This window comes from Narcine bancroftii, chromosome 1 (genome assembly GCF_036971445.1).
Source record: "Narcine bancroftii isolate sNarBan1 chromosome 1, sNarBan1.hap1, whole genome shotgun sequence".
NCBI classification, from domain to species: domain Eukaryota; kingdom Metazoa; phylum Chordata; class Chondrichthyes; order Torpediniformes; family Narcinidae; genus Narcine; species Narcine bancroftii.
This window is the reverse complement of record NC_091469.1, coordinates 3,123,426-3,142,488: the sequence shown is the minus strand read 5'-3', so window position 1 is coordinate 3,142,488 and position 19,063 is coordinate 3,123,426. Positions and strand designations below refer to the sequence as shown.

General features: G+C 42.0%; 1 protein-coding gene across 2 annotated transcripts in view; it reads right to left on the bottom strand.

Moving 5' to 3' along the window:
* LOC138754416 (fibrinogen C domain-containing protein 1-like) overlaps positions 1 to 4,526 on the bottom strand; it is a 51,777-nt gene extending 47,251 nt beyond the window's left edge. For both annotated transcript variants that reach the window (XM_069918660.1, XM_069918669.1), the window contains exon 1: positions 4,387 to 4,526. In XM_069918660.1, coding sequence (XP_069774761.1) covers positions 4,387 to 4,452 — 66 coding nt within the window. In that variant the 5' untranslated portion in view covers positions 4,453 to 4,526. The remainder of the gene's footprint in view (positions 1 to 4,386) is intronic.
* Positions 4,527 to 19,063: the final 14,537 nt, after the last annotated feature.

The following is a 19,063-nucleotide window of genomic DNA, read 5'->3' as shown; positions in this document are numbered from 1 at the left end:
GTGACCTACACTAAAAAAAACCTGCCACAATTTATCTCCTATACAACATAACAATTATAAAATGTTCAACAGAAAATATTGGAGCCTCACTAACCCACCATCAATTCCGCCATTACGGTCAATGTGGGATAACTAACTAGCAACCGCCTGAAATCCTCATGCATGCACCAACCCCCAGTGAATAGTACGTGTGCATTGGAACAATCAGAAATTGCGCAGCTTCTGGACCCAGGGATGCCACCGAAGGCTGCAGCCATACCAACAATGGTAAACAACGAGCCTTTGGTTCTTACACAGGGAGAACAAACAAACTCCTTACAGACAGTGCTGGATTCGAACTCCGGTTCTGATTACTGGCACTATAACACCATTGCACTAACCATGCCACCCACAAAGAGTTATATGAGAATGAACGGATAGCTTGCTGTAATGATGCTTGTTGAGCGATTAAGGTAGAATTACTCTGGACTTGTTTGAAAAGTTGATCAAAAGATCCTTAATGAGAGCCTGGATGTAATCTTGGTTAGGTCTTACTTGAAAAACTGCACCTCTGGTTGTGTTGCGTCTCTTAGTACTTAAGAATGGAAATGTCAACCAATCATAATAGAGAATGAATTGAGATTTGAATCCACAACTCCTCGACTCAGGTGACAGCATGTTGACAGATATCTGATAGAAATATCTGAAAGAATAAGTCTGCAAGAGAGGAAACACTATTCCAATCCTGTGATGAAACAGGGGAGGCAAAAATGTGCGCAACACTTTTCCATCAAAAATGCTGAAGAAGAGATGTTTGCTGAACACAATATTCAGTTCTTTTTTTCAATATATGAAGTGGTCCATGTCTACATACACCAAGAGCCAGGCAACAATAAAAAAAAAGGTGGATACATAACAAATAATATTTGCATTTAAAATGTTCCAAAAGGTTTTACTAATGCCATTTACCCTGAAAATATGCTATTTAAAAGGTCAGCCCTCAAACTTAATTAGAGACACACACATTTTGGGATGGAAGATCTTAATGAACAGTTGTGACCTGAAACATTGACAATCTTTTTTCTCCCACTGATGCTGCTCAACTGTTGAGTTCCTCCAGCAGATTGTTTATTTAATCCCTGTACTGACAATAACCACACCAGCAGTGCGAGTATAAGACAGCTTTAATAAACTAATATGTGCACTAAGAGGTCTTGTCTCTCTGCAAGACGAACCTGGAAGGCTAGACTGTAGCTCTGGACTGCTTTATAGACAAGGTCACCGGGATGACCCCTGGTGACCTAGTGGTGTAATTACATATCACCACAATCCCGATTCCAGGTTGTAGTCACTTGTGTGTCTCATGTTCACTATACTACTGCAAAGTTGCTTCAAGCATGCCAGTTTTTAAGTTTTCCTCCTCTCTTCGATGGGAGATCTGTGAGTCCTTCTCTCACTGCTCCCCCTCTGTAGTTTCTACTGGTTTCTGACTCTTTGATCATATTCTATCCAAAATGAAGAGTTGTGACCTGAAAGGTCAACCATTTTTCTTCCACTGAAACTGCTCGACCCGCTGAATTTCTCCAGCAGATTATTTTTGCCTCATACTTCATTCTTTCTCTCCACTGACTACTGTAACCTCATGTGATCGCAAATACAATCATGTGTTTACTTTGACTACTTTCCCAACAGAACTCAGAGTCATGTTCACTGTCAGCTTCCCTGCCTCAGGATCATTCCAGATGATTGTTGTTGATTCCTGACACAGTTTGATGCCCAGTGTTGCTTGTCACTGAAACTCCATGCTCAAGAAGAAACTTCATCGACTTTTTCTTCATGTGATCTTCACAAATATGCTTACAACACAATTTAGTCCAATTCAAAGGCTCGGAACAATTTCTAGGTCAACCTTTTCAATAAGGTGGCTGTTTTCAATAAAGTGATATCAAAAAGTGTGAAAGCTCACAAAATCAAATTCTCACTGGATATTCTGGGAGGTCTTATTGCCTCACCTCCCTGGAGCCGATTACCCTGCCTGATCATTTTTTTCTTTCCTTTCCTATCTTTCTATATATATTGTAAAAAAGTTTTCAAAGACTTAAAAAACATACTATTTTACTGTTCTTTTATTGATTTTGTTTGTTTGCTATGGTGACCTGGAGATTAATCTTTAAATCCTGGAAGCTTCAAAACAAGCCTATCTGAGCTGCAGCATCTGCTTGATGCTGATTATCCAGATCCTTTTAAAAAGTGAGAATAATCTATGCAGGGCATTTTTTTTCTTTGCTGCTACATGGTGTGTATTGCTATCAATTCTTCATGTTTTTGCCACTGTATGACCTGATTCAAAAGTTCTGCTTTGTGCTTGAGGATTTGGCTGGTGGAGCTTTACATCCATGCATTCTATTCTGGAAATCCTGTCTGAATTTAAAAATGGAAAATGCTATTGATTGATTTTGTAAGTAGCAAGAACAAAGGTTTAAAACCTGCAGACGAGGTGAATATTTTTGGCAGTTGAATTATCTTGTTAACAATTAGCAAACAAGGAACAATCACATCCATTTTATTGTTGTATCAATCAAACACAAGTATAAAGCATAGAAGAAACAATAAAAAAAGAAGGTATATATTGTCAGGAATGTACAGTCAAAATAAGAGGGATGAGTTACTTAAGCAAGTTTTATATTGCCTCAAGTTTGGGAGCTGAAAGATCAATCTAATTCTAAGTAAAGATTTGATGGATAAGATGGAAACTATTTCCCCTTGTAAGTGAAGTTTAGAATAGAGAGACGTCACCTTAAAAGTGGGAGAAAGGTTGTCATTTATTATTTATTTATCTGAGAATATTCATTATTTATTTTATTTTCTCTTTTGTATTTTTTCTCTTCATGGCATCTTATTTATATGTGAATTGTTGCTTGTGTGTTTTATCCACTTGAGAAGCTGCAGCAAGATGGACTTTCATTAAATCTGCACAATTGGCATAGGACAATAAACATTCATTCATTCATGGATGGGTGATTCAGAAGGCAGATTTTTATTCACTGTATACATACAATTTAAAGAACCTTGTTGGGTAAGAGGCTGTTGGGGGATAGATCAACAATGATCCTATTAACTGGTGGAATGGTCTCAGGGTCCAATTGTTGGTATTCTTGTGAATAGAACAAAATAGCACAGATATTATTGAATAATGTGCAGTAGTAGGAAAAGAACTTGGCCAGTCTAGCATCATGTAACGTGGAAACCTAAAAAGGAGTGTTAAATAGTGATAAATAGCAGGGAATGGCATAAAATAATACAGAATATCATAATTGTGGATATTTTGGAACACTGAAACAATGAGAAAACTGAAGAATTTGGAAATTAATTGGACTGTGAAAATTAGTTTTCAAGAGTGTAAAGTTGTTTGAATATACACTGGTGAGTACTGAATGAACGCGAATAGATGCTTCATATTAATATTGAATGGCGTTTACTGGTTAATAAGAGTGAACAATGTAAAATCGTATCACAATTATCTTTAAATTACAAAGAATGACAGTAGCTATGTTAAGAATGAAGCTGCAAAATAAATTGTAGAAATATCTACTTAAACATGTAAATAACACACATACAAAAGGAAACATTTCAAGAATTTTGGGGAATGTGCATGGGCAATGGGACCGAGTGGATCAACAAAGTCCAGACGCGAGTGCCGTGGGCCGAAGGATCTCTTCCCATGTTGTGAGATTCGACCGCGTACAGGATGTTGGCGAGTTCATTAAACATAGACGGCTATTAAACATAATCATTACATCCTTGGCGTTTAGTTTCCTTCTCGTCTCTCAACTATTGTTTATTTCTTGCCAATCTTTTCAACCTTGGCATGGTTTATGTCATATGTCCTGTGGTTCTGGTGCAATAAATTCTCATTTCACCTGGGAATTCCTTCCGATATTTAATAAATAAGTCCTGCAGACCTCCACAAACCGTAGCGCTCGTCAGCAGACCGCCCAAGCACGAGCTGTATCGCTACATTTTGGAATGTCATCTCTGCTACATCAAGCCGATATGATACACATCGAAAAGGAATGCGGACAGTACAATGCAACCGAGGCAGCAATAAGAGATGTTGAACCCCATCAATGTTCCTTGAAAAGCTGCAACAGGAATCCGATATGAGATAGTCATGTTTTTACTGCAAAAAGGCAGAGAAGCTGCCTCCAAAACATAACATTTTGCCCACTTTCATCCACACCGTGTGATGGGGTTTCTTATGTGTGGATTACAACCAAGCTTGGTGAGAAATTACTCCCGTTCTTTTCATGTTCCCATCAAGTAAAAACAAAAGAAATGATTCCGTTTTCAAAACGCTTCACCAGTGACTTCTTACTTTCTTGTGACTTATGAAAGAAAAAAAAATACCTGGGTATTTTGCTCTGGGCTGTCTTGTTGACCCCCATCCGTACTTTTCCACCTGTCGTTCACCATCCCGGAGTCATCCGGGGTTTCGCTCAATTCTTCAAGAATCTGGCATTCAACTCAGCACCGTTTTTACTGCTAGGATCGAGGGAGGGAGGGAGGGAGAGAGAGAGATGGCAGTTAGGAAGGGGGAGGGGTAACGGAAAAAGGAATAGGAATAGAGGTGGAAATATCCGTAGAGAGGCAGAAAAAGATTAAGAATTGTTGAAATGCATCCTGAGAAAAATATAGGAAGGGGTATTTTATCACACTCAGAATTAACCTTCTTGCACTGTGTTTTCTTTAAAGTTTTTTTTAAAACTTTGTGGAAATGTCTTCTGGAGATCAGAAACCAATATAAAATTTCCAATTCCTTGGTTTTCGAATAATTTGATCTGATGCAGGGTTTGGGAGCTTTTCCACACACAAGTCGAAAACCTTGCCTTGCTCTCAGCAGGCCAGAAGAAAGGCGGCGTGGTTGGCTGTGGAAGCTGACACAGGGGGCGATCAGTTGAGGGCCGTAACTTCCAGGGAGAAGCCCGCGGTGAAGGTATTGGGAAGAAAGGGTTGTTGGGACACACCGAACACGTTAACCGTCACGGATCTCTGTCTGCTTCGTGTCTGCACGCACGGAGCTGCTCCTTTGGTGCAATCCCCAGTGCAACAGATGTGTCCAAGAATAAAGCTGTGTTTCCCGGTTAATGCAGTTCGGAGGAATGTTTTACATTCCTCAAACTGTTTACTCCACATAAGCTCTGTGCCAGAGATGGAGTTAAATCTATCTGGCCCACAGTCTCACTGCGGGGATATATATCGTATTCAGGGCAGGATTCATTAAATCAGGTTGTTTGATGTTGACATTAGACTGGAATCGTTAATTCAGGGCAAGCATTTGTTGAACATCCCGAGGTGAGGAGTTTCTGACAAGGCGGCGCGGGAAGAGGGAGTTTGCTGGCAGGGATGCAGGTTATAACAACTGCCGAGACTTTTCAGAGCAGCAATTCGGACACAAAGTCTGGAATCACATTTCAGCTTTTTTTAAAAAAACATTTTCCAGTGTGGTATATAAATTTTGGAGATTATCTGCAGCGTCTCTACTCCATCGCCTGGGCATTTTGGAACGGAAATTTGGTTTGGCCACTCGAGATGTATTGCATGTGATATAGAGAATTTAGGTTAAAAAGACTTAAGTTAAAATGTGATGATTAATCATAAACAGGGAAGCCAGAATGGACAGAGAGTTTACTAGCAGTCAAGGACAGAAGGAGCTGCTGAATATGTTTTTTTTTAAACCTATCTTTTCATGGTCATAGTGAGAGACATGCAGGAGACAAAGGATTGATAAGAAGTGTGAGAAACAGAATTCAGTGAATGTAGAGTTCACAGCGTACGTAACGAACGTGATAATTAATAATGCAGTTATACTTAGAATGTTTTTGTAATACTAACCAATTAAAACAGTATTAATAAGAAGGGGAAGGGCAAATAATAAAGGTATAAAAATCAATGCACTGTATGTATCGGGGCTTAACTGGTGAGAAACCAGTTGAGTCCAACTCTGCAGACTTGTAAATAAAGCTTGTCGTGTCATCAGTTTTAAAGAGACTCATGTGTGAGAAGTTTTATTTCTGACATTGCAGGTGCTCGAATATCGGAAGTGGGGATGTTTAGTTCAAGTGACCTGTTCTGAATCTCGATCCGCCCGTTTCGGTGTCAGCTGATTTGGAATTTGCCCTTCAAAGGGCCGCTGTGAGCAATGGCTGCGAGCAATCGCGGTTCTTTCCAGAAGCTGGTGGAAGTCCCATCCCTGGGTGTTCTTCGGTTCCGATTGAGTGGGACCAGAGGAAACTAATGAAGCCGATGTGAGAACTGCAGACTCTTCCACATTGGGGCAGAGGGGGCTTGGCGTGACATCTCGGTGGGTAATTTGTGAAGGGACGACTCCTTTCACTTCATGCGGTCGGTGTGCCCTGGATGTTTTCAGTCTTGCCTCAATATCCTCCGCCTCTACATTGAGCAGGTCACGACTCAGATATTCCCAGAAATTCGTAATATGTTATATTGATTGTGGTGGTCTGTTATTGCACCACTATTGATATATAAACTGGTCGCAGCTCATTCTCGCCTAGGCTTGCACAGAGGCAAGGCCTAGCTGTATCTATTAGTCTATTAAAACTAGAGTACACTCTGTCTCCTGTGGTTGATGCTAGTCGCCATCAATTTAATAGGCTAATATATATCCAGAATGGATGTTGTTTCTGCCCTCGCCCATGCTCCCAACTCCGCCGAGGCCCGGCTCAGGGACCCAGAAACGTGGATGGATCCCGCACAAGTGCTGCTGAGGACGGACCGGACAGAAAGGACGGAGGGCTGCGGGATCGAAATCGCGGGAGAGAGAGAGGGACTCACCCAGTGGTCGTAGTGGACTACGAGAGGGACAGAAGGATCAAGGGTCCCGCCAGTTTGCTAATTCACCGGGTCCGGGACCAGCCATGCAACCCAATGGGTTCCTGGTTTATATCCAAGGATCATGTAAGCACGAGTGGAGGGCATACAGCAAGTCGCCCTCCCGATCACGATTTATCGTCAGGACTGCGGGGACGGAATACTACCCCCAAGACACCCCCAACTATCCCCAATCCCCCAGAGGAGGCCTACGTTTCCCCGGGATCAGGCCTGGTACGCACCCCCCCCCCCCCCCACCCCCATCCTCCCAGCCACCGAATCAGAGGCTCAGGTTTAGCCAAGGGCTGAGGCCTGACAGGCTGGAACTGGACCCCAGAACCCCTGGGTCAAGCACACACTTCGGCCGATGGCAGAGATGTTTTTTTAAATTATGCGGGGGTTGAAGGAGCGTCAGAAGAGGAGATTCTAATGCTCTTGTTAGTTCAGTTAGGGGATCGCCTGTACTCACCTATACAAGATGCTAAATCGTACCAAGAGGCGATGAACACCCTATAGAGGCACTGTAACAGAGGGCACAGTGAGCTACACTCTAGGCATTGGCTTATGACCAGGTCACAGCAAGCAGGGGAGTCAGTGAGAGATTTTATACTGGCACTGAAAGCAGTATCAGCCCAAGAGTATGCAGATGATCTTGTTAGGGACAGGATCGTGACCAGCGTCAGATCTAGAGAAATCAAACAAAGGCTGCTGGAAAAGGGGATAGTTAAGCTGGAAGAGGCAGAAACTATTGTGGAGGCTCTGGAGGACTCTAGGAGAGAACTAGAAGAGTACTCACTGTTGGACTCAGAAGCCCCTCACAGGGAGAGGAATATGAGTGATCAAGGGCATCACATAGCAGCAGCAGCCTCAGTGGAGGACTCCAAGTGGCCTTTTTGCAGGCAGCCCAAGCACCCCAGAGCTCACTGCCTGGCTTGGGAAAAGTACTGTTCAAAGTGTGGAAAGAGAGGACATTATGCAAAAGTTTGTAGAAGCCTCAAGGCTCCTGCCAAAGCCCTTTCTCATGCAAATGAGAGGCGGGAAAGCTCTTCTTTCTCCTCAGGCAGGCAGAAGCAGAGTGCCATGTGCTGTTAGCCAACTTGGGCAAAGGATGCTGGACAGAGGACATCACTATCGGGGGATGACTACGATACAGAGTGCTACTATGACCAGGATGCCGAGTACTACCGGAACGGAGGATGTGCCATGCTGTCCTCTCTGCGTTTGAACTAGGCAAGTCCACACAATTTATCGGACGCTACTGTTAGTATTAAAGTTAATGGGTCGACAGTAAATTGCTTGATGGATAGCAGGAGTACGGAAAGTTTCATAGACCAGGGGCTGGTAGAATCCCTTGCTCTAAACACGCACCCAAGTGACAACCAGATTTTATTAGCGTCTAACAGACACATAGCTAAGGTAAAACATCTCTGCAGGGTCACACTGGAAATACAGGGCACAGAGTATGAAGAGTTTAAGTTAATAGTTCTCCCACGCCTCTGTGCTCTCGTCCTACTGGGGCTGGACTTCCAGTGCCAATTGAAAAGCATCACAATAGTACATAATGGGCTGCTTCCCCCACTGCTCCTTGAGAATAGATGACATTGTAGCCTGACGGCCCTGAATATAGAACCCCCCCCCCCCCCCCCCCACTATTCACGCACCTTACTCCCAACTGCACCCCAGTAGCCACCGAGTAGGAGGTACAGCCCGAGGGACAGAGAGTTCATTGGAGCAGAAGTCCGCAGACTTCTGCAGGAGGGCATTATAGAAAAGAGCTCCAGCCCCTGGAGAGCACAGGTCATTGTAGTGAAGTCAGGGGAGAAGTGGCTCATGGTGGTGGATTATATCAACAAATTTACGCAGCTGGATGCCTACCCACTACCACATATTGCGGACATGTTAAACAGCATTGCTCAGTATAAAATGTTCTCTACTATAGATCTCAAGGCAGCGTACCACCAGTTGCCCTTTAGAGAGAGCGACCACATATACACTGCGTTCGAGGCAGACGCCAGGCTGTATCAGTTCCTCCGCCTCCCCTTTGGCATCACCAACGGGGTATCCCTGTTCCAGCGGGAGATGAACTGCATAGTAGACGAGTACCAACTCCAGGCAGTGTTCCCATACCTGGACAATGTTACGATTTGCAGCCACTCGCACACTGACCATGACATTAACCTTCAATGTTTTTTTCAGGCAGCAAAGGACCACAATCTAATGTATAATAGGGATAAATGAGTCTTCAGCACTAGGAAACTGGCCACCCTGGGCTATGTGGTGCAGAACGGGGAAATCAGCCTGGACCTCGTCCGGATGCGCCCGCTTCTAGACCTTCCGATCCCACACTCACAGAAAAACCTTAAAGAGATGTTTGGGACTTTTTGCATATTACGCACAGTGGGTCCCCAACTACGCCAACATGGCCTGCCCATTCATAAAAGTCTCAGCTTTTCTCCTCAGCCCAGCAGCTACCAAAGCCTTCAAGAAGATTAGGGATCTGATTGCAAAAGCAATCCTGTGATCCATAAACGAGATGATTCCTTTTCAGGTAAAGACCGATGCCTCAGATGTAGCGTTGGCTGTCACACTGAACCAGGAGGGGCGACCGGTGGCCTTTATCTCGTGGACCCTACAGGGGTCCGAGGTAAGACACTCGGCAATGGAGAACGAATTCAAGCCATTGTGGAAGCGGTAAGGCACTGGAGACAATATCTGGCATGTAAACGCTTCACCTTTGTCACGGACCAATGATCCGTGGCTTTTATGTTTGATAACCAGAACAGGGGGAAGATAAAAATGATAGAATCCTGTGCTGGAGAATAGAACTGTCTACGTATAGTTACAACATTCTATACGGTCCAGGGAGGCTCAACAAGCCCCCAGATGCACTGTCCAGGAGCACCTGTGTGGCCCTCAATCACATGTCCCAGCTCCAGAGCTTGCACAATGAGCTGGGCCACCCAGGAATCGCTAGACTGTTCCACTTCATAAGGGCCGAAAATCTCCCATTCTCAGTAGAGGACTCAGAAGCCCCTCACAGGGAGAGGAATATGAGTGATCAAGGGCACCACATAGCAGCAGCAGCCTCAGTGGAGGACTCCTAGCTGCCCCATTTGTGTGGAGTGCAAACTCCAGTTTCACCGACTGGATAAAGCCATGCTGATAAAAGCTACAAGACCTCTCAAGCACCTCAGCCTAGACTTTAAAGGCCCACTCCCTTCCTACGACAGGAACGTCTATTTCCTTAATGCCATAGACAAATACTCACGCTTCCCTTTTGCTATTCCATGTCCCGATATATCCGCAGCCACTGTAATAAAGTGCCTGCAATCCATTTTCAGCATGTGTGGGTACCCCAGCTATATACACGCAGATAGGGGTGCCACCTTTATGAGTGCTGAGGTCCAGCAGTACCTGAGAGATAGAGCCACCAGTCACACCACAAGCAAAAACCCCAGAGGTAATGGGCAGGTAAAAAGGGAAAATCTGGAAAACAGTCCTACTGACCTTAAAGGAATGGGGCAAGATGTGTTACCAGAGGCCTTGCACTCCATACGGTCACTGTTGTGTACCGCCACTAACACGACACCTTATGATCGTATGTTTTCTTTCTCGAGGAAAGCCACAACAGGTACAGTGCTGCCTAGATGGTTAATGACACCGGGACTGATGCATCTCCGGAAACACTGAAGGCCCCACAAAACGGACCCTCTGGTGGAGCCAGTGGAAGTGAGGCACGCGAACCCCCACTATGCATACATCGCATTCAGGGATGAACAGGAAGACTCAGTGGCCACCAGGGACCTCACACCAGCCGGACGTGTGGACGACACAGGAGAGCCGCAGACCCTATGGATCAGCGGGAAGGAATTGTGGACGATGCGGGAGGGTTGTGGACCCTTACAGACCAGCATGAAGAACAATGGACACCAGAATGGATGATTGTCACGCCACCCCATGGGGCCCCACTGAACAACACACCCCCAAAAATCAGTACCCCGACGGGAAGCCCTACACCCCATCAGTATATTCCCGGCCAATGTCAGGGCCCTCGACCCTTAATACCCTCCACACCCCACACCCCCCTCCCCGTCCCAGTACCGCAAAGGTCCAGGAGGAAAATAAAACCTCACCAGATACTGGACTTATGAACACATGGAAAAGAGAAGAGGTGGAGGGGAGGGAGGCCAAAAAAATTTTTAAGGGGGGGTGAATGTGCTGGTCTGTTATTACACCACTAGGTCACCAGGGGCCACCACCTGGTGACCTTGTATAAATAAATCAGTCGCAGCTCATTCTCATTCATTCTGACCTAGGCTTGCACAGAGGCAAGGCCTAGCTGTATATATTAGCCTATTAAAACTAGTATTTTACTTGGTCTCGTGTGGTTGATGCTAGTCGGCATCATTTATAAAAATAAACTTTGAGAACATTTTGAACCCTTTTTTTCTGTGCTGGAAATGTTGGTCATGGAGATGGGGATCTATGTTGGCAAGGGACACTATTTTGCTCCACGTCCTTTCAGCAAATGTGGAGGATTTTGTGCAGTGTTTGATGTTACTTTTCCACTGCTGCCAGTTATCAAGGTTCAAGTCTCAGAAATGGGTTCCTTTTATTGTCATAACAAATATAATATATGATATTACTTCAACTTTTGTCTGCCCAGAAGCAAAAAAAGAATCGCCATGAACATTGCCCGTCGCCCCTAATATTAAGAGAAGAGAAGCAAAGAAAGTCCCTTCAGAGGCACCGAGTGTTCATGGATTCCCCTCCAGAACTTCCTAGCCTCTGCAGGTGCACAGACCATCTGCAACCCGAGCTTCATATTCAAACCTCCAATACGATAAGGAAGCTTTCAGCGCTAGGGTCCCTGCAGAATCCCTTCTTTCCCTCATCACCTTCACCAATCCTGCTTCCAATACCTAGTTCCCATGAGCCAGTGTCCCGCATTCCACTGCCTGTGAGGGCCCTTGGACCACATCACCAGCAGCTTGCAACCTGTGTGGGTCCTTCAGCCGCTGAGCTCCTTGTTGGTTTGGTGCCTTGGTCACCCTCTTGTAGGGTCATCTCCCATGCTTTTCCTAAATGGAGGTGGGGGTTGGGTGTTCTTCCAATTCTGGTGCCCTGTGCTCCCCTGGAGACTACAATCCCTTGTGGAATACTGCCCAGCATGGGCAGGACTCCATCTTTGGCATGGAGCTCTGTAATTGCAGGATTTTTAAAAAAAAACATAGTTGGCTCCTTTAACAGGCTGTTTAAAGCCTGTATGGAACCATTGGTATCATTGCAGGACCCTGCAGAGCAGAGCTGTGTCTCTGGTAAGCAGCGAGCAGCAACAATAGTTGGCAATGTCCTTCACATTTTCTGATATTATCTCCATAGCAACACAATTTTTTCAGGCCTCATCCATTATTACCAAGCCAATGGTTGGATCGTTCCCTTTGGTATACTGGGAATACTCATGTCACATGGGAAATAAAAAGCTGAACCCATTCAGTATCGTTGCAGCACACACATGCCTTCCCACTCCTCTTCATCCAATGCTTTCTTCATTTCATTCTATTTACTTCCCTCTTGGGCTGATCTACTTTACCTTTAAATATATCAAAGGGATTATGTGATTTGTGTATAGGTGAGTATAGGTTTTGTGCACAGAGCAGTCTTCAGAAATATTCCTCATGCTTTCAGAATATAGAATGCATTCTCACAGGAACAATTTGCAGATTTAATTCAGAGGACAGGACGGTATTGATTAATGTCATAATTATATCTATAAGAGCAGAGGAGATAGTCAAATGTTCATTTAGCTATCATATTTATTACACCCAGAGGGTTGGCAGTGTGCAGATTGTTAGAAGACCATGGAAAATTTTATAAAGGAAAGACTGTCTTTGTATTCTTATGAACAGAGATAGGACCAGTGAGTATATTTTCAATCATGCTGTTCAGCTGAAGGTTTATTTATAATTTTGCACTGGTAAACATGCTGATTGTCTATTTGAATCTATTTACACAATTCCCATCTTTACATTATAAATTTGCCCATTTAAATCCCTTCGTAAAAGTTATCACAGGATGCATCTCCCTTGATCACTTTCTTATAATACGACATCTACATTTAGGACACAACTGGCACTTTAAGGGTCAATAGCTATTGACAGAAAGCTACATTATGTGGGGATGTTTAATCCATTCATGTGAAAAAATTATAGAACAAATGTGTTTCGTTCCTTAAGTAGAACACTTCCAATATATGGGTGTATTTAGAGCTTTGAAGAATAAGATGAGATCTCGCCAAGACCTACAAAATTGTTGGAGGCTTGACAGGCCATCTGCAGGGAAGATGCTTCACATGATTGAGGAGTCTAGTATCAAGGAACATAGTTTAAAAATAAGGGGAGACTGAAGTGAAGATTTTTTTCATCCTGGAATGGAATTCTTTGGAATTCTTCCCCCAGGAGGTACCTCAGTCACTGTGTTCAATCAAAACACAAATAGATGGAGAGTTTAAAGAGATGTAGGAATATTTATAGATTTTGTTATGTTAATAAAAGGTAGATCAAGCTCAAATGCTGATTCCTATTTCCATGTTCTCCTGAAAAGTGGTTCTTTTTTCTTTAACTTTTCCCAATTATCCACAATCAAAGAGAAACAAAAATGGCAGACAATAAATAAATCAGTGTCTTTAATGCATTGGGATGGCAAAATGTACTCTGACAAATTCTGCATAAAGCAAAATCTTCGAGGGCTTTGCAGATGTATTGGTCACAAGTCTAATTCTTAATTCTCAATCACTGTCAAATTAAATGCCTGTGCACAGATGGGTTTAGAAGATCCTTAATCCAATAATCAACTTAATTCTTATTCCCATCACTAAGTTTCTGTCTTATTCTTCTTCTGTCGAATTATCTAGCCACCACAATGCAGTTAAACATTTGGAGAGCAAGATATTTATACAAGCTGTAATTCCCCAGGATCTTCCTTCAAGGTAGTTAATTTTTTATCACTGCCTCACTGCTTTAAATTTAAAGCTAAGGTTTATGTCACTAATGTCTGACAGAATCCCCCAGCTACCATTTGAAACTCTCCAATTAACATCAAGTCAGACTTCATTAATGCATGTTAAGAACACAAGGAGTAGGAACAGGAGTAAACTATCAGACACTCAAGCCCATTTCTCAATTTAACAATGTTATGGATGATCTTTTGCTGCAACTCCTATTCTATCCCACAAGGCCGTGTTTGTGTTTGGCTTAGCAGCTATGGTTTGATATTGCTGGAGCTTGTTTCAAGAAACCAACCATTCTGTGCTTAAACCACCTTGCTTTTATTTCCTCAAAATCTACTTCACCAACCAAGTTTCTGTTATGCTCCTGTATCTCACCTTTGGATATTTCACTTTGATTTAGGTGGTACAGAATTGTATTTTGTTTTTATAGGTGTGGATGGTTTGACCTAATGTATATCATGGCCACCATGGTCATTGGAATAATCACAGACAGTAAGAGGTAGTATACAGGAGAGAGATAGATCAGCTAGATGAGTTGTACCACAACAGCAATCTTGCACTTAAAGGTAGCAAAACCAATGAGTTAATTGTGGACTTCAAAAAGGGGAAATCAGGAGAACACGAACCAGTCTTCATTGAGGGGTCAGCAGTGGAAAGGGTTAAGAGCTTCAAGTTTCTGGGTATTAACATCTCTGAGGATCTGTCCGGGGTTCCTCCATGTTGATGCCATCACGAAGAAGGCTTGCCAGTAGCTATACCTTATGAGGAGTTTAAAGAGGTTTGGTATGTCACCAAAGACTTGCAAATTTCTACAGGTGTATCATGGAGATCATCCTGACTGGTTGCATTACCCTGTGGTGTGGAGGTGCCAATGCACAGGCCAAGAAAAACCTAGATAGTTGTGAACTTGGTCACTGCCATCACGGGCATCAGTCTCCACTCCATCGAAGAAATCTACAAGAGACGGATCTTAAGAAATCAGCCTCCATCCTCAAGGGTCCTCACCACCCAGGCCATGCCCTCTTCGTACTGCTACCATCGGGAAGGAGGAACAGGAGCCTGATCGAACACCCAGTGGCACAAGGATAGCTTCAGATTTTTGAATGGACATTGAACCACAGGCACTACCACAATTTCTCATTATTGCACTAATTTATTTATTTTTAAATACAATTTTATTGTAATATTTGCATTGTAATGCTGTCACTAAACAATGAATTTTGTGACATATTCATGATAATAAATGATGATTCTGATTATAACACAGAGGAAGCCATTCAGCATACTGGCTCCATGTCTGCATGAGGGAAGCAATCCCATTAGTTCCAGTTTCCTTGTCCTTATCCCCGTGTACTCAACTTATTCTCTCTCAGTCAAGACCATCACCATCATCTATTTATTTATTTTTGCATTTAACCAGCAAGTGATAATTTACAATAACCTATGAACTTACCAGCACACCTTCAGGGCATATGAAGAAAATGGAGAATCTGGCACAGGGTCACATGGGGATATGCAAACTCTGCACAGACAGCATCCAAGAGAAGAATTGAACCTAGGTATTTAATAGATTTTTATTGATTAGGAAGAAATAATAGAGATGGAGCTAAAAATTAGCCATGATATAATTCAAATGCAGAGGAGAACTGACATTGCCAACTGTTGTTCAAGGACTGACAGAAATACAATTTCTCTCCATTTAGACATGAGCAGAAAAACTGATAAATAGTTTATGGTTAAAAATGTATGATGTTCAGAGAGAAACATAAAAAGGATTTTAAAATTGTTTAATGAAACTGAAATTGTGGAGAAGATTTTCTCAGAGAAAACCACAGGGAATTACAGAGGCAAATATTATTTATGTTCCAATGCAGATAAAACCTTGAGGTCAAAGTCTACCCTGCCCTTCCACCCTTTCAGCTAACCTCTTCCCCAAAGTTTCCTCACGTATCTTTCTTCCTAAACCCCTTCTTTACCTTTTTCCTCCTTTCTCCTCTCTTCCCTACATCCCCATCAGGTTTTTTTCCTCCTTTTCCCCTCTACCTCTCACTTTTCCTCACTTTTGCCCTCAAGAAAATCTCTAAAACCAGGGGATTGAGAAAAAAAATTCCAAAGTCAGCAAAGGAGAATCATGTAAAGGAAAGGGAAAGTGGAATATCAGAGTAACTTAGCAAGAACCTCTGTCAAGAGCAAAAGGTTAGCAAATGTGAGTTAGTCCCTTACAGATTGAAACAGGGAAAATTTATAATGCAGGGTAAAGAAATGGCAGAGCTTTAACTAAAACACTCTATATCTACTATAACTCTTACTATAAATAACCTGACATAGTTGTTACTAGGATCAGGAATGTTATCCTGAAAGATAAAAGCCTGGGCATGTTTTCCTTTGAGCATAGGAGGTTGTGAGGGGATCTTGTTGAGATCTATGTGAAGGGCAGAGATAAGGTGAATAGTGACAGTCTGTTTACTCAAGTAAGAGAACATAGAATGAGAGGGCATAACTATTAGGTGGGGCTGGGATTTAGAAAGGTCAAGAGGGGACAGTTTTTTTTCACTTAGAAGGTGATTGAGGCAGGCACATTAGTATCCTAAGGTAACTACATGGAGGGTAAGGTCTTGCAGGGGTCTAGGCTTAATATGGGAAAATGGGGCTAAAACATGAGGGTTCTTTGTTTGGCATGGATGGACTGGGTTTATTTCCGTGCTGTAAGACTCTTACTCTATCAATGACTCTGTGAGGGATTAGAAAGCATTAATGTTCACAGAGACTTGGATGACCTTGTAGATGTATCACTGAAAGTTAACCTGCAGGTACAGTAAACAAATAGAAGTTTTATCACCCACTTAAGGATGGATTTACTTACAATGGAGATTCCAGCAAAGATTCACCATTTTGATTTCTGGATTAATGGGTTTTTAATATGAAGAAAAATTATATATAAAAATTAGAAAAAATATTATTATGAGACCTTGATAAAATAAGAGGAGTTGATGATTATTGTGGCTGGGGTGTCCCAAATCTCGGAATGGCAATTGTAAAGTAAGAAGTTGGTTATTCATATTGGTTTTCAAACTGCCTCCTAAACTAACATTCCACTTTAAGCAATCCTATAAGTGCTCTGTGATTAGTAAGGGATTGCTTAAGGTGGCACATGAGTGGGAATGGAAGGTTGAGAACCACCGCTCTAGACCCAATTGTTACTGAAATATTTTGCTTGAGAAAAATTGTCATTGGCCCATTTCCTTTGAAGTTATGAAAATGTGCACATGACAAGTCAATTAGGTACGAATAAAACAGTGGTTTTCAAACATTTTTTCCACCCAGATACCACCTTAAGGAATCCCTTATTAATCACAGAGCACTTATGACATTGGGATTGCTTAAGGTGGAATGTGAGTTTAGAGTGGCAGTTTGAAAACAATGATGTAGAAGGTAGAGAAATTTTGGAATACACTGGAGTGCTAGTGAGCTCTATCACTAAGTATATTCAAGTCAGAGACACCTATAGGGATTGGTTGATGCCAGATAAGTGAATTTTCCAGTTGCTTGATGGTTACTTTCACAATGCTTAACTAATACACCTGCATTGAATAAACAGTTTAAAATTCAGAAACACTATATTCACTTGCATAAATATATAAACCTTAAAGCCTTTTACTTTATTTTTAATGACATCCTTTGAAAATAATTAACTATTGCTGAATCTTTAGGTTCTTCCCCCTCCATGGAGCCGCCCAAAAGAGTTACAATAACATTATAGATAATTATCCCCATTCCACCTAAGTTTACAGAAAAAGCCTCTGACTTTTATTCAGCAGGAATAATGAGATATTTTAAGAGATTCATTCCAATGGTGAGCAGTATCAACCAGCCCTTCATCCTGTGCAATGCCATTGCTGTTTCACAAAACTTTATTGAAACAACTGTTATGACCAAAGCATAACCAAGACTCTCTGCTGGGTGAATATTTGCTCCCATCTTCTCCAAAGGTTTGTGTGTTACTTCAGAGAACATTTACTTTTACAATTATAAACTTACATATTTTTTATCTATTATTTTATTCTTATTTAATATTTATTTTATTTTATATATAGAAAACAATATTTATTTAATCATTTGTATTGATGAAATACTTGTCCTGCATATGTATTGTTTGTCTGTATGTGCACTATGTCTGGTTGTGTGTCTGCATGTTTTGAACTGAGGACCAGAAATGCTGTTTCGCCGGGTTGTACTTGTGCAATCAGATGAAAATAAACTTGACTTTATTTTAATTTTTAAAATTTATTTTCCTTGATTTTTTTGCTGCTTGCATGAGGCTACTGGTTGCTTGAATTCTAGATACCCAGGGTTTTACTGTAAATTGATGTTTAAATATTTAGTCAAGGCATATGGGATTGGTTCAGGATAGTGGTGTGAAGGTAAAAAGATAACCTATGATCAAATGAAATAGCAGAACAGACATGAGGGGCCAAATTGCTGATTCACACTTTATTTCTGATATAACATTTTGGGGGAAACATATGAAACAAGCAGAATTTCTTCTGTCTCTATTTCTCTCTGAATCCTCTTCAAGAACCATATGTATTCACCAAGTCTTTGGTTATATGCTCATGTATTTCTTATGTGGCACCGTGTCAAAGATGACCCTCCTGCTTCATGCTTTAGGACCTTTCACTATGTTCAAGGGCACCTTGTAAGTTAGAATTGCGATATATATACATCATTCGATATGTGACAATAAATTTATTATCAGTTGTTGTTGAATCAGAAAAGTGCCTTGTGCTGCCAACAGCAAACCCCTGTCAAAATGTGATGTGGCATTAATAGGATAGTGAGATCATTGTAATGGCATTATCCCTTTTTGAATGTAAATCGATCTCTATTTTTTCCATTAAGATTCATACACTTTTTCCATTTTACAAGATCATAAAAGCAAACAATTTAAGAGTGGGAGTAGGCCACTCTGCCATGTCATTTAATAAAATGATGGCTAATCTGATTGCCCTTCCACCTGCTGATATGCAACGCTATCAATTAGACCCGACAGACCAGAAGTCGAGATTAATAGGCTTTAATCGCTATAAATTTACAGGCATATCTTACATGCTGTTGGCCCGATTCCAAGGCAGTACTGAGGGAGAGGATTGGGTGATACCACCTTTATTAGGAATCCTGATGGGGAGG